The sequence below is a fragment of the Macrosteles quadrilineatus genome, unplaced genomic scaffold (assembly GCF_028750875.1).
Source record: "Macrosteles quadrilineatus isolate MER2022 unplaced genomic scaffold, UCM_ALF_1.0 Scaffold_1__1_contigs__length_201487025, whole genome shotgun sequence".
Lineage (NCBI taxonomy): Eukaryota > Metazoa > Arthropoda > Insecta > Hemiptera > Cicadellidae > Macrosteles > Macrosteles quadrilineatus.
In genome coordinates this window covers 86,151,812-86,168,974 of record NW_026542594.1, presented here as the reverse complement: position 1 = coordinate 86,168,974, position 17,163 = coordinate 86,151,812, and the positions used below count along the sequence as shown (strand labels likewise).

Genomic DNA, 17,163 nt, shown 5'->3' with positions numbered 1-17,163 from the left:
AGTCTGAGATACAGTTGAGGGCTTAACTTCATCATTCTGAAGGACATAGGCCGGTTTAACTCTGTCAAGACTAACTTTAACATTAGAACCATTCACTTTTATTGTGATAGTTTTACTGTCTTTCTTGATCACTGGATGAGGTCCGGTGTATGGATGTTGTAAAGATTTTCTCGTAGCATCTACTCTCAGAAAAACGTGCGAACATGTGTCCAAATCACGAAAAATGAAGCTTCGGTTAATGCCGTGTCTCTTGATATTTGTTGGTTTCATTGATGAAATCTTGAGTCGTAATCGAGACACAAAATTAGTCGGATCCTCTAAGGGTGCTAGCTGGGTTGTTGGCATAAAATACTCGCCAGGGAGGCGTAAAACCTCTCCAAAAACCATTTCAGCAGACGAGGTGTTCAGATCCACACGGAAAGCATTTCTTATTCCAAGAAGCACTGTGGGTAAGGATTCGACCCACGTGGAGGCAGAGTGGCACATGATGGCCGCCTTGAGTTGTCTGTGGAAACGTTCCACCATGCCATTTGCGCACGGGTGGTAACTTGTTGTCCTTAATCTTGAAAATCCACACAATTTTCCCAACTCAGCGAAGAGTGCAGATTCAAATTGTTTACCCTGGTCTGTTGTTATTCGCAAGGGAACACCGTACCTTGATATCCAACAATTGAAAAGAGCTGACGAGACTTCTTCGGCAGAGATACCTTGCAAGGGGTGTGCTTCCGGCCATCTGGTGAACCTATCTACTACTGTAAGACAGTAACGAAGATTTCCAACTTGGGGTAATGGGCCGATGATATCCACATGAATATGTTCAAATCTACAATTTGGCAAAGGGAAATCGTTGATAGGTGTTTGAACATGACGAGTAATTTTTGAACATTGACACTCTCGACAGGACAAGGTCCACTCTTTACAATCACGATTTATTGAAGGCCAAACATATCTTGAAGTTAACATTTTATTCATGGATTTTATCCCAGGGTGACTTAAGTTATGGATTGAATTAAACGCTTCTCTGCGTAAACATTTGGGGATATACAATCGTTCTCTACCGTTCTTGGTATCGCAGTAGACGAAAACATCAGAGCCAGGAACTGGAACTGGTTGAAGACAAAGTGAAGTACTGTTTTCGAGAATAGACTTAAGTTCCTCATCATTAGATTGAGAATCTGCCAAGAGATGCAGATCGATTTTACTAGTCTTGTTGGCAGAAATAGATTCTATCCTAGAAAAACTGTCTGCTACTATGTTTGAAGCACCAGAAACATGTTGAATGTCAGTCGTGAACTGTGAAATAAATGAGAGATGGTTAGTTTGAACAGGAGGTAGTTTGCCCTTCTTTTGTTGAAAAACGAAAGTGATGGGCTTGTGATCAGTATAGACAGTACAGGAGTTAGCTTCTAATATATGTCTGAAATGTTTAACAGACGAATAGATGGCAAACAATTCCCTATAATAAGCGGGCCAACTGGCTTGCTTAGGTGTTAGTTTTTGGGAAATGAAGGACAGAGGTTCCCATATTCCATCTTGATTCAATTGTTGTAGTACTGATCCTACTGCAGTATTCGATGCATCACAAAAAAGTGCTAATTTACCATTAGCGTTGGGATGACAAAGTAATGTAGCTTCGGCTAAATGATCCTTACATTTACTGAATTTTTCAGTCAATACATCAGTCCAAGGGACTTTCTGATTCCCTTTTAATGACGAAAGGACAGTGTGGAGAGGGGCTTGAAATTCTGCAGCGTGAGGAATAAACCTGCGGTAAAAGTTCAACATTCCCAAAAATCGCCTAAGACCTTTGGCAGTTTGTGGCAAACGATAATTCTGAAGGGCGTCAATGCGATCAGGCACAGGCCTGGTTCCGTCAGCGGTGACTTGATATCCCAAAAAAACTACCGAGTCAGTGTTAAATACAGATTTCTTCACATTTATAAGGACGCCATATTTGACTAACCTCTTGAACAGAATACGGAGGTGTTCTTCGTGCCCGACAGGATCTTTTGAGAAAACAAGGATATCGTCAATGTAGGGGAAACAAAAACTTAGTCCCTCTACGACTTCATCAATAAACCTTTGAAAAGTTTGACCAGCATTCCTCAAACCGAACGACATGAACGGGAACTCAAAGAGACCGAATGGGGTTGTTATTGCAGTCTTGGGCACGTCTTCTTTATTAACCGGGATTTGGGTATATGCCTTTACAAGATCTATCACAGTGAAAACTTTACTACCGTGTAAACAATTTGAGAAATCATGGATATGTCGAACAGGGTAAGAATCTGGAATAGTGCGGGCATTCAATGCTCGGTAATCGCCACATGGTCGCCACTCATCATTCTTTTTAGGTACCATATGAAGTGGTGATGACCATGGGCTTTTGGAACGACACGCAGTTCCATTTGCTACATGGATTCAAACTCTAATTTAGCAATTTTATATTTATCTGGAGCTAACCTTCTTGGTCTTGATGAGACTGGTGGGCCAGGAGTCGTATTTATGTAATGCTCTGTGTTATGAGGAATAAATCTTGGTACTCCTAAAGGTTTTGTGATTTCTAGAAATTCCATTAACAGTGGATAGTTTGATGGGTCGGAAGTAATTAATTTAATACTACATTGCTGAGTATTCATGAACTGACATTTACTTTTTAATTGTGTAATGTTGTCAATTAAGAAACCGTTACTACAATCAGGTAATAAAGAATGGTGAGCTAGGAAGTCAGAACCAATGATTGAAGTGCTTACTTTAGCTATTATGAAATTCCAGACTAGAGTTCTTTGTAGACCAATATTTAAGTAGTGACATAAACTACCATAAGTGGGTATTTCAGAGTTATTTGCAGCTCTGAGTTCTATCCCAGATGGTTTTAAGGGTCTTTTGACTAAATTTAGTGGTATACAACTCACGTCTGAACCTGTGTCTATCAGATACTTATAGCCAGAATTGTTATCAATTACTTGTAACCTGTTGCTGTGGTTGCTGTCAACTCCGGGTGATTCATGAGTTTGGCGTCTAGGCACATGACAACTAGTCGACACCGCATCTAGTTGCCTAGTTCGTTTTTTGTAGAAGGGTAAGAGCAAGGAGTCACGCATTTGGTGGCACGTGATCCATAACGGTTATGATACCAGCAGTAGATGTCATTGTGGGGTGAGTTACTATGCTGTTTACTGGACTGGCTTTGACTTTGTGATCTGAACTTACTATTTTTATATGTCATCAAGTCATCTGAGAGACAGTTAACTTTCTCCTCCAGCATTGAAAGTTTCTCCAAAATTGCCTCAAAACCTCCTCCTTGATTGAGATTGTTGTGACTATGTGGGGTCTGAGAAAAGGTATTCGTTGGCTTACCTCGGTTTGACAAAATAGCGTCACAGCTTATTGCAGGTGAACTCAAAGGTTGAACCTCCTGAATCTTGTCCGCTGTAACTGCCAATGATTCGGTACTGACCCCAGCGCCTAACTGGGTTTGCAGGATGCCTTGAATATGCGCAGGAAGTCGCTGCATCCAGATGATCCTCAGCCAGTCATATTGTACGCTGCTGCCAGCTAACGATTTCAGTCTTCTGAGGAAGTGGGATGGTGTATCTGTCCCGAGTTCTTCTTCTACGAGTAACTGCTTAATCCTCTTATGTTCTGAGACTGATAATCTTCTTATCAGTTCTTCTTTCAGGCTCGTGTAAGGGTTTTCCAGATTTGGGTTTGAGAGTAAATCCTCTATTTCGGAAGCAGTCATCTCATCTAAGTGTGTCACAACGTGTGTGAAACGAAGGCTCTCATCGAAAATGTTCCATAAAGAGAAAATCGCCTCAATCTGTATGAACCAAAGTGCTGGTTTCTCACGCCAAAAATGGGGAAATTTTAATTGTGGAGATTGCATTGAAGTTGTGTTGTCAGACGGTCTTGGATTTACTGAATTGTTTCTTTCTTGAGTTTTCTGATTCATTGGATTAACCAAAAAATCTTCTGAATCACCATTTTGTCTTGAATATTCAGAGTCAACTCCAATTACATCATTAAGTTGTTTTCTGAGATCTTGGTTTTGCTCTTCCATCAGTTTTAGTCTAGCCAATACTTCTTCATTGATTTCCATTATATGTTCTTGATGTGTTCAAATCGGGGTCACCAATTTTAGTGAAAAGAACCTCATTTAAATAGGATAAATACTTTAAATAAAAATCTAGAGGTCTCCACTAAATATTATTGTTTAATTTATCATACTTTTACAAGTAATTAACAATTAATTGTTTAGAGCAAATAAAAATGAACCACTTTGGTTGAAAAGCCTAAAAGAATGTCTCTTTGTTTATTTTTTTTTTCATAGCAACCAAAATTCAATAAACTATTTAAAACATCTGTCAGCTGATAAATCTGTCAGCTCACTACACAGTAACATCCTGTTCGTTTCTCCAATCCACCTGATACATCTGACCAGCTTATCACTAGGACCTGACCTTTGGAGCAACAACAATTAGGTATGCATTGAGTAGACCTCTGTATGACAAAGTACAGTGGTAGGCCTACTGGAGCTAGGTCTTACCATAAAGACCACAGTAATTGTTACTATAGAGACATTTACTAAGATTAAATTCAAAAACTATTAATTAGATAGGCTAATAAAGAGGTTTCCAATTAATGAGTAAACAAAAGGAAGAATAATATGTAATTTTTTTTTTTGTGATATGTATTTTAGCATTAATCTTTTACAGTAGTCCTTATGCACCTAGAAGACCAGGACAATGCAGGAAAGGCCTGGGAACAAGCTGTGAAACTTGACCCGGAGGACCCTGGGATCAGAGCGAACTACGCTGCATTCTGGGTCAGGCTCGGACTACACCAGCAGGCTCTAGATCAACTCAATGTATTCAACAGACTGGCACAGCAAGTACCTAACATAGAGCCTCAGGTGAGAGATTAACTGTTACACAATGTCCCTTGGTAAGTACCTAAGTAAAAGTATAATTTCAAAAAGAAATGTTTACCAATCATTTACAGGTACGGTACAGCTCAGCCAAAACTTCTGTGCACGTGGACGGGTCACTACTATTCAAACTAAAACATACGAGTACCGGTTATTGGCAGTGCTGGGTAGGGGTGAGTGAGTAGCAAGACAAAAATGTTTTCACAAAAGTACCACCACCATCCCCCTCGCCTAGACCCAACTAGATCTGGTCGGGTGCACAGAAACTTTGGCCGAACTGTATTGTAATTGTTTTTGTAGATGTTGGTCTACACTAACTGATAAACAGATAAAACAGATATTCCTATTATCCTATACCTACTCTAATACGAGCAATGTTTGCTTGTATATATGTATGTATGTATGCTTGCTTGCTTGCACCAAGATCTCGAAAACGGCTCCGACGATTTTCTTCAAATGTTGTAAAAAGTTTATTCCTGGCCTAAAAACGAGTTTACTGCGGTTAGAACTGTCAACAAAAATCTAATTACGTAGAAAAATGAAACTTAAAATCACATTTTTTTAACATTAGTCTTATGGGTTGCTAAGTAACCATGTTGGTTGAACTAAATAACAAGGAAAAAGTAAACAAAGGACTTGTAAGTTGTCTGTCCACAGTATACTAGCAAATTAAAAATACAGTACAAAAGGAAAAAGATCAGTTGTTACTATTGAGCAAAGATTATACTGAAGATTACTCAATACATTGTAGTCAAGGTTGGAAGTGTGGAGAGTATGGGATCTGTTTATGACGATTAGATTACGGTGTCTGCAATCCTTAAATGCTATGGGAAATGAAGGAAACAGGTCCGCGACGTAGGATGTGATGAAGGAAGTAGTAAAGGCGAGCAGTCCGGAGTGTGGGAACTGTTTATGACGATTAGATTAAGACATATGCAATCATAAAATGCTTTTGGAAGGGAGGGAAACAGGTCCGCGATATAGGAAGTGCAGAGGGAAGTATGGGAGGAACTGCTTATGACGATTAGATTAAGGTATCTGCAATACAAAAATGTTATGGGAAGGGAGGGAAAATGGTCCGCGACGTAGGAAGTGGTGAAGGAAGTAGTAAAGTCTGGAGTGTAGGAACTGTTTATGACGATTAGATTAAGGTATCTGCAATCTTAAAATTCAATGGGAAGGGAGGGAAACATGACCGCGACGTAGGAAGTGATGAAGGAAGTAGTAAAGGTGAGTAGTCTGGAGTGTGGGAACTGTTTATGACGTTTAGATTAAGATACATATATATAGATATATATATATATATATAGATTTATATATATATGTGTCCGTGAACACGATAACTTGAGTAATTTTTATCCGATTTTGATGAAATTTGGTTTGAAGGTGTAAGGCGGGATAAACTTGAATGAGTTCGCGATCCAGCATGATCGGACCATGGGAACAGGGTTTTATGGGGGGTTTTATGGGGTAAAAATTGGTTTTTCTCACTTTTGACCCTCAAAACACAAAATTTCCCAATTTTTCTCTAAACCCTCTTAAAGAGCTTAAAAAAACAAACAATTCAGTAAATCAAACAGGGTGAGTTTCTACTGACCGTGTTAACTTTGCCAGTGGGTTCTACTCACTAAAAGGAACAAAAAAGTTCCTATAAACCCATGTCCGATTTTCGACCGTTTGGCTGTTTTGGGGGATTTTGTGTTTTCTTATTTTATTAGACTTTGCTCCACAATTTATGTAATAAAAACTTAACCAATTACTTTAGAGGGTTATAGTTAAAATCATTGGAAAGAACATTAAATTTGCTATAAATCAAAGGTTTCATTCAACAATTATACCATTACATAGTCCACGTTATAACCAAAATAAAGTAAAAATGTCATTAAATTAATTAATTACGATAATTTTCATGGGCCTCCTTTGATACATAAACCTGCATTTATGCAATGTTGAAATGCATAAAAAACTTGGCATTTTAATAATCTTTCAAATGATATGCTATTCAATACTATTATTGATATAAACCAGTGAGAAATTACTAATAAACTACAATAAAACACGGTTTACAGATTTTGTTTTTGCACAGTTTTACTGTTAATAATAATTACTGTATACTCCATGATGTATTTTATTGAACTATCTGATAAAATTTGTAAATTATTTTAACTTTTAAATATTTATTAAAATTATCTGAATTAATAAAATGTATAAACTCAAGGTTTTTCACATTTTCAAAGATGTAGTGTGTTTGATTCTTAAATGCTGTGTAATTACAGTAGTTTTACCTTGTGCTTGATTAAGTCAGCTTTTATTGATTTGTCATCTATAGCTAGATAACTCAGCTGCTTGAACATACCTTGTTGAGTAATTTGCTGTTTTAACTTTATATTTCCAAGTCAATTAAGAGTTTTTCAACATTTATTAAAATATGGAGCCTTTTACCAATCAAGATTATGCCAACATGATGAATACAGTAATTATTATTAACAGTAAAACTGTGCAAAAACAAAATCTGTAAACCGTGTTTTATTGTAGTTTATTAGTAATTTCTCACTGGTTTATATCAATAATAGTATTGAATAGCATATCATTTGAAAGATTATTAAAATGCCAAGTTTTTTATGCATATCAACATTGCATAAATGCAGGTTTATGTATCAAAGGAGGCTCATGAAATATATCGTAATTAATTAATTTAATGACATTTTTACTTTATTTTGGATATAACGTGGACTATGTAATGGTATAATTGTTGAATGAAACCTTTGATTTATAGTAAATTTAATGTTCTTTCCAATGATTTTAACTACAACTCTCTAAAATAATTGATTAAGTTTTTATTACATAAATTGTGGAGCAAAGTCTAATAAAATAAGAAAAACACAAAATCCCCTATTACAGCCAATAAAAGTTCAAAAATCGGACATGAGTTTATAGGAACTTTTTTGTTCCTTTTAGTGAGTAGAACCCACTGGCGAAGTTAACACGGTCAGTAGAAACTCACCCTGTATATGCAATCATAAAATGCTTCTGGAAGGGAGGGAAACAGGTCCGCGATTTAGGAAGTGCAGAAGGAAGTAGTAAGGGCGTGCGGTCCAGAGTGTGGGAGGAACTGCTTATGACGATTAGATTAAGGTATCTGCAATACAAAAATGTTATGGAAAGGGAGGGAAAATGGTCCGCGACGTAGGAAGTGGTGAAGGAAGTAGTAAAGGCGAGCATTCTGGAGTGTAGGAACTGTTTATGACGATTAGATTAAGGTATCTGCAATCTTAAAATTCAATGGGAAGGGAGGGAAACATGACCGCGACGTAGGAAGTGATGAAGGAAGGGAGTGTGGGAACTGTTTATGACGTTTAGATTAAGGTATATGCAATCATAAAATGCTTTTGGAAGGGAGGGAAACAGGTCCGCGATTTAGGAAGTGCAGAAGGAAGTGGTAAGGGCGTTCCAGAGTGTGGGAACTGTTTATGACGATTAGATTAAGGTATCTGCAATACAAAAATGTTATGGGAAGGGAGAGAAAATGGTCCGCGACGTAGGAAGTGGTGAAGGAAGTAGTAAAGGCGAGCAGTCTGGAGTGTAGGAACTGTTTATGACGATTAGATTAAGGTATCTGCAATCCTAAAATTCAATGGGAAGGGAGGGAAACAGGTCTGCGACGTAGGAAGTGATGAAGGAAGTAGTAAAGGTGAGTAGTCTGGAGTGTGGGAACTGTTTATGACGATTAGATTAAGATATATGGAATCGTAAAATGCTATAGGAAGGGAGGGAAACGGGTCCGCGACGTAGGAAGTGGTAAAGGAAGTAATAAAGGCGAGCACTCCGGAGTGTGGGAACTGTTTATGACAGTTAGATTATGGTATCTGCAATCTAAAAATGTTATGGGAAGGGATGGAAACAGGTCCGTGACGTAGGAAGTGGTGAAGGAAGTAGAAAAGGTGAGCAGTCTGGAGTGTGGGAACTGTTTATGACGATTAGATTAAGGTATCTGCAATCCAAAAATGTTATGTGAAGGGAGGGAAACAGGTCTGCGACGTAGGAAGTAGTGAAGGAAGTAGTAAAGGTGAGCAGTCTGGATTGTGGGAACTGTTTATGACAATTAGATTAAGGTATCTGCAATCTAAAATGTTATGGGAAGGGATGGAAACAGGTCCGTGACGTAGAAAGTGGTGAAGGAAGTAGAAAAGGTGAGCAGTCTGGAGTGTGGGAACTGTTTATGACGATTAGATTAAGGTATCTGCAATCCAAAAATGTTATGTGAAAGGAGGGAAACAGGTCTGCGACGTAGGAAGTAGTGAAGGAAGTAGTAAAGGTGAGCAGTCTGGATTGTGGGAACTGTTTATGACAATTAGATTAAGGTATCTGCAATCCAAAAATGTTATGTGAAGGGAGGGAAACAGGTCTGCAACGTAGGAAGTAGTGAAGGAAGTAGTAAAGGTGAGCAGTCTGGATTGTGGGAACTGTTTATGACAATTAGATTAAGGTATCTGCATTCCAAAAATGTTATGGGAAGGGAGGGAAACAGGTCTGCGACGTAGGAAGTGGTGAAGGAAGTAGAAAAGGTGAGCAGTCTTGAGTGTGGGAACTGTTAATAACAATTAGATTAAGGTATCTGCAATCCAAAAGTAATATGGGAAGGGAGGGAAACAGGTCCGCGACGTAAGAAGTAGTGAAGGAAGTAGTAAAGGCGAGCACTCCGGAGTGTGGGAACTGTTTATGACAATTAGATTAAGGTATCTGCAATCTAAAATGTTATGGGAAGGGATGGAAACAGGTCCGTGACGTAGGAAGTGGTGAAGGAAGTAGTAAAGGCTAGCAGTGCGGAGTGTGGGGAATGGATTCATGTATCTGCAATACAAAGGCTCCTTTCAGAGAAAACTAATGATTTTCCCCGAGCAAAGCTCGGTCCCCATGTACTTATTCTTATATGAGCAATGTTTACTTGTATGAATGATTGCACAAAGATCTCGTAAACGGCTTCGACGATTTCCTTCAAATGTTGTAAATAAATTATTTCTGGCCTAAAAACGTGTTTGATGCAGTTAAAACTGCCAAGAAAAATCTAGTTTCATAAAAAATTCATTTAAAAGAAAAAAAATTGTCCTTATGGGTTGGCAAGTAACCATATTAGTTGAAAAAAAAACAAGTAAAAAGTGAATAAAAGACTTGTAACATATGACTCAAATAGGGCAATTTTTGCCGAGAGAGAAAGAAGTGCAGTCAACCGTCCACTCAAAAGCTCAAATAGGTGGTGAGTAGTTTTGGTTGGATAAGTCAACTGTTAATCGTTTGAAAAATACAAAACGATTGGAAAGTCAGTGACTCAACACTCAACTCAACAATCAAACATTTCAAAAATAGGGCCCCCAGGGTTGCCAGTTGAGCCATTAGATCGACCAACCGTCCTCTTAACCAGAACAAAACATTTACAGATTGACGGGAAATTCCGGTGTTTGTCTAAAAGGCAAACTTAAATATATAACGTTGGTAATCCTGATTAAATGGTTAAATAAATAAACAGTGCTTTTTACTGTTGCGTTTTTAAAATTTATTTTTGTAATATTCCTGTCAATTTTTGCAGGTATAAAATCCCTTACAAAAACCAAAATCCCACCCAAAAAGTCATGTCCCCCCAAAAGTCTTTATGGCGCAAATTGCGTCATGCCAATCTTTATGGCGCAAATTGCGTCATGCCCCCCCCCTTCTGGGCACCCCTGGTACTGTGTTTAGTTTGTGGCTTGATTTTAACATATGCTATGATTATTTGTTCTATTTACATTTACGTCGTTTATTTGTAACCATCATGGTAACCCATGAGGCCAATGTTAATATTAAAAAATTGAAATTTGTTTCCTCTAAACCTTCCAAACATTTGTAAAAACAACCTTGGTAAGTTTGGCTAAAATATGTTCAGCCGTTATTGAGTTAATGTGTTAGAAAGTTTGCATTGAAGTCGATCCCAAAGAGCTTCGCTTTGCTCGCTCAAAAATATATTACAAAGGGAAAAACATCAGCTGTTTGTTACTATTGAGCAAAGATTACACTGAAGATTACTCCATAAAGGTGAAAATAGTTCCTATCAAATACTGATTATTTTACTTGGCTCTCTCCTACCAAAACTTAATCCCCGAAGAACTGAGGCAACTTTTAGTAAACTGTGGTTTTAACAGTGAAATAAATGTTTAATTAGTTATTTGTGTAACTAGTGAGCAAAGTGGCACGTACTTTGCTGCACATGAGAGCAATGGTTACACACGAGCTGCAGGCGAGTGTTGAATGATCTTGAGTGCAACAAAGGCCTTTTGCACTCGTGTTACACATTATATTTTCCTACAGTCACTATAAAGCATATAAATAATGAATCTTTCAAACACTATACAACACGTTTTTAGGTTAGGTCAACAAGCCATGAACGGAATGGGAAATACTGCACCAGCTGATTGTAGTCGTAGTATCTATATAATTAATAAGCGAACACAAAGTTTGTCGGTTGAACTCCTCCGCCATTTCTTAACCGATTTTATCCATTGACGTCTCATTGGAAAGAGCGTGTCGCGTAGATTTGCAAACTGGCCTAACATTTTTGAAATAGTCCCTTGGGCTCTGCCCCAGTGGCTTTGAAAGTTCCCATGTTATCCTTATGAAGAACATAATTGTTTACATTTTGATGAGCTGTATAATTTAATTGCTGTTATTTATTTTCGTACTTTATTACAATGTAAAATACCCCCGCTGCAGCAAACCTGTCGACTAAGTGAATTTCCATTTGCCTGAATTGATTTTCAATTAAGCTATTAAATTAACATTTATGTTTAACGAGTACCTAGGTTAGCTGCTACAGGGAAACTAATAAAGTGTGTTTTATTAAAATATCAATAGCCTAGTATGAAATAAATTAATCCGTAAAGTTTGATCAAAATATATCCATAAACAAGCCAACTACAACATTTTACAATATTCTCTATAAAAATAACATGGGAATTTTAAATAAACAATTTTTTGAATTTTCCCCGTAACCATTCAGTACAAAAACACTTTGATATACTAAATTATTTGTTTTTTTAAGCTCTATAAAAAGGTTTGGAGAAAAATTGATAAATTTAGTGTTTTAAGGGAAAAAAAATAGAAAAACCCATTTTTACCCCATAAAACCCCCCGTTAAACCCAGTTCCCATGGTCCGATCATGCTGGTTAGCGAACTCATTCAAGTTTATCCCGCCTTACACCTTCAAACCAAATTTTATTGAAATCGGAGAAAAATTACTCAAGTTATCGTCCGGACGGACACATATATATGAAATAATAAAGATGAATTATAAGTGGGCCTAACATGTTTATAAATAATGAACTCAGTGAAACTAATTGTGAATATAATGGTAGACCAGAAATAACAGAAACTGAAAACATGTTTCATTAAACCTGTTGCCTAAAAAATCAAGAAAGAAGTATGAACGAGCACACAAACTGTTTTCTTCTTGGCGCGTAAGTAAGAAAGTTACAAAACTGTCAGAAAATCTTTTATTGCCATATTTTGAAGAAGAATTTACTTGTTTATTATGTGTTTACTGATTATCACTGTTTATACCTGTACTCTTGAAAATAACTAACACTTATTTAATTATGACTAGTGTGCATGTTACTCGAAATCGAGCAATAGCAAAGAAGTAAAGTACAGTACCTATTTAAAAACAAATAACTTATTTAAAAACGAATAAAAGTCATAACTTCCGATGAGTTTAAAAGACTCAACTCATAGATTACGTACCTAACAGTTACATATTATCAACATTTCTAGTAAATATTTAATCATTTTTCAAAAGCTGATCTGGTTTTTTTTATAAAAATTTGAACGAATGGTGTTTTTGGCCTCTGGGGACATCGAAATGAAAAAGTAAATCGGTCCCGGGCCTAGGTCTTACCATGAGACCTAAGGTAATAGCTACTTCCCTATAGGGAAATTTGCTAAAATTGAGAAAGCCTGGGCAATTCGATATATTTTACCAAAAAAGAAAAATTAATTGACAGGGTACTGTATTTTTTTAGCAATAATTGAAAGAACAGATTTTTTTACCATGGAAATATAGGAGTCATAGAACGCCACCAAGTAGAAGAAATAGAGATTTAAAAAAAACCATTTACTATCGTTATCATCCTAAATAATGAAGAGCACTTACAATATGAAGATTCCCACAAACAATGAACAGGGATGTTAGCCGAAGTGTTACTGTTTTGTAGGAAACACTGACTTAAGTTTATGATGATTGGCAAAGGAAAACACTCTAAGACTGAATTAAACTGGTTAGTACGGCAAGGATATTAAATATATGTTTTCATAAAAGTCAAGTGATTTTAAAATAATATGACTACATCCAAGAAACCTTAGTAAAACTTTCACTGAAGGATTTGCATTATTCACATTTAAGGGAAACAAAAAATCATCTGAACAACTGGCCTTTCAATTCTGCATTTTTTTCAGGTAAATATAACTTACGTTATAACAGTAACTAGCCAAATTTATGCCAATTGAAGCAAATAAAATTATGACAGAGAGGTTATGCAGAAAATCAGGCAGTTCTTGTAATGTAATGTAAGTAATGTAAACAAAATGTTATCGCTAAAAAAATTACTGAAATTTGTAAACATACTAGCGACAACGGGTAGTACTATGCAGACTACATTATCATTGACGAAGATCAACATGGACAACCTAATGCGGCTATAAGTGGGAAAGATTTGTAGAATACACTAAAAAACCAGATCAGCTTTTGAAAAATGATCAAATATTTACTAGAAATGTTGATAATATGTAACTGTTAGGTACGTAATCTATGAGTTGAGTCTTTTAAACTCATCGGAAATTATGACTTTTATTTGTTTTTAAATAAGTTATTTGTTTTTGAATAGGTACTGTACTTTACTTCTTTGCAATTGCTCGATTTCGAGTAACATGTACACTAGTCATAATTAAATAAGTGTTAGTTATTTTCAAGAGTACAGGTATAAACAGTGATAATCAGTATAAACATATAATAAACAAGTAAATTCTTCTTCAAAATATGGCAATAAAACATTCTCTGACAGTTTTGTAACTTTCTTACTTACGCGCCAAGAAGAAAACAGTTTGTATGCTCGTTCATACTTCTTTCTTGATTTTTTAGGTAACAGGTTTAATGAAACATGTTTTCAGTTTCTGTTATTTCTGGTCTACCATTATATTCACAATTACTTTCACTGAGTTCATTGTTTATAAAAATGTTAGGCCCACATATAATTCATCTTTCAAATACTACACTTAAGGTTGTGTTCAAACCAAGCGTTGAACAAAAATATAACATAAACTATAAAAACGAAATGACAGGTTAAATCGTACCTAGTTGTAATAGTCAATCAGCTGATCATAGTATTATTATCTTTAAGTGTTGCCAACCTATTTCCAAGTGTACACTGATTATGTGCATAATAAAACCACCCTGTTTTGTGTTGTTTGGTTGGAATCCTGATTTTGTCTACAGTCACCCGACAAAGTTGGCTTCCTTGTACTGTTTATAGTACAGAAAGCTGCTAATTACTGCATATTTATACTTTGTCGTACGGTTTATACTTTGTCGTACGGTTTATACTGCTTGTTTATACTACTTTGGCGCACATCAGGATTCCAACAAAACAACACAAAAATGTGTGGTTCTATTATGCACTTAATCCGTATACGCTTGGAAATAGGTTGGCAACACTTAAAGATAATAATACTATGAGCAGCTGATTGACTATTATAACTACGATTTAACCTGTCATTTTGTGTTTATAGTTTATGTTCTCTTTTCGGTATTTCTGAACTTTCTGGACTTTTCTTTTAAACGTTTTTAAAACATTCCTACGATCTTAATAAATAAGAAAATACCTTTAAAGCATTTTTTTAGGCGCGGAAACCACTGCAAATTACAAAAACATACGGAACTATTTTCTCAAGTCGCGGAGCACATTGCTTGCCAAGGAAAAATAGCGGAGTGGTACGGACCGGGGACTACTTTCTCTAGGGCACCTACTTGTGTTGCCAGCTGAACCTAAAAACGTGTTGTATAGTGTTTGAAAGACCAATTATTTATATGCTTTATAGTGACTGTGGCTATAAACAATTATTTATATGTTTATAGTTATACGTGCCACTTTGCTCACTAGATACACAAATAACTAATGTTTATTTTGTGTAAATTAGAATTTAAACAAAAATGTTCAATCAGCTGTTTTAATTTAAACTATTTGTGAAAACAATGTTTATTCAAGTATAGGCTATTAATGCTATTATAAACGAGTGATTTTTACCATGGACTGTAATAGTATATTTCATTTCTAATCTCATATCTCATATCTTTTCTATTTCATATCTTTTTGTATTTCTAAAGTGACTCTTTTGACGCGATCTCAAGTTTTACAAAAAATGAGCGAGGGTTGAAAAGACACTTTTTGTCCATGTAATGAACTATATTTTTTGTCATATTGCACCATTATTTGAACAAACTATGATACAAAACTGAAATAGTTTTTATTTAAAGAACCTCTCAAAATGAATTCTAACTTGTTTTCAATTTAATCTGCTAAAGAAAACAAGCAGCTGTAAGTTATTCAATTGTTTCGTCTATTATGATTGTGTTAGTGTATATTATATTATCGATATGTTAAACTATTTACAATAAGCTACAATCGATTGAACAATCAATACTTTCGATAAATGTGATTGTTTATAATTTAAATTTACAACTGAGTTGACAACAGCTGATTTTTACTCCCTAGCTAGGGGCTAACAACAATTTTTAGTACATTGAGAGTAAAATTGCAACCTACTTTAGACCTGCAACGCATGCATTAAAAACGGTTGTTTTTACGGTTGTATGAAGAAAAATAAATTAATGTGTTGTAAATTACCAGGTTAAAATTCCCTTCATAATAAATTGAAATTCCACTGAAACTTAATTAATAAAAGCCATAACTAGTTGTAAATAAAACGTGAGTTTCCTTTATATTGCTTTTAAAATGGAATTAAACTACACCGAGCCATGGCTCGGTCCCCAGTTACTCACATATTAAGAATTTACACATGAATGATAAAACAAAGTGAAATCAGTGACTTTTGTCTAAACCAATAGTCAGAACAGGAGATGGCTAATTTCTACACAGGCTGTATAAAAAGCTTTATTACTCATGAAAGTAGTGCTTGTCTGCTTGCAAAGACAATAGTGAAAACTTTGAGGTACAGAATATAATCAGAGGAAGAATAAAATTTACTTTAGATTTAATTTTAGTGTCTCTTCAGATCCTGGGACTGGTGAAGACTCTGACAGCTCAGGTGACCAAAGATATAGCCCCTCATGCAGAGGACGGTGATGCTCAGCACCAGGTGAACCAGGAGGATAGTGACGGTGATCAAGAGTGAAGAAACATTGTTAACACCCTTTCAATTGTAGTGATTATATTATTGTATGACCTGAAGATGGTTACCGAAACCGGAAACAGGAACTGAAGCACACATTCCCAGCAACTAGACTACAAATTACTAGATGCAGATGTTTAAACCGGGAACAAGACTCAGCTACATGTCTATATCATATTTAAGTATAAATACATTTTTGACTAATTATTCACTGTGTACTAATTTTTCACAGATTGGTCTAAACTATCAAACAATTATTTACATCTTAAAATATGGTAAATATAGTAATGGTGAGAACAGCACAGCTTTCAAAGGGACAGATATATTGAACTTATTTAGAAACTATATGTTTCCATTACAGTAGACTACTCAAAGAAAGTGTTTGAGCCATGTTTGAACCTAGTTATTGTTTAAACAAAGAACTAAGCAATAAAGTCCGTCTCAGTGGGTTGTTAGAAAGTCTGCTGTTCACACCTTAACATCTTGTAGCCTGCCACTCCTGTCAATTATCACCTCCATAAACATGACACTCCTCATTGTTGGCAGTTGTCAATCAAATTTCAACCTTATAACAAAAGATTCTCCTGTTATTTTACCATAGTTTCTGGTATTTTTGTTTGGAATAGTTAAATGAAAATACTGCACTTCATGCAGACCTTTTGAATTGGGTTTGAATCATACTAACTTGATTAGTCATCATACCACCTTCTAAATTAATTTTTAATCAAGTTAGTTATAGTAAACAACAATAAGTGAATTTACCAAACAAATCATCAACCAAGTGATGCACTCATACCTAAGTAAA

At 35.9% G+C, this 17,163-nt stretch overlaps 1 protein-coding gene across 4 annotated transcripts in view; it reads left to right on the top strand.

The window, feature by feature from the left end:
* Nucleotides 1-16,552, top strand: part of LOC128993495 (Bardet-Biedl syndrome 4 protein homolog) — a 153,166-nt gene extending 136,614 nt beyond the window's left edge. For 3 of the 4 annotated variants that reach the window (XM_054418611.1, XM_054417779.1, XM_054419436.1), the window contains exons 10-11: nt 4,719-4,915; nt 16,242-16,552. In XM_054418611.1, coding sequence (XP_054274586.1) covers nt 4,719-4,915; nt 16,242-16,361 — 317 coding nt within the window. In that variant the 3' untranslated portion in view covers nt 16,362-16,552. Of the gene's footprint in view, nt 1-4,718; nt 4,916-16,230 lie in introns of all 4 variants that reach the window. The other variant, XM_054420206.1, reaches the window with a different exon arrangement.
* Nucleotides 16,553-17,163: the final 611 nt, after the last annotated feature.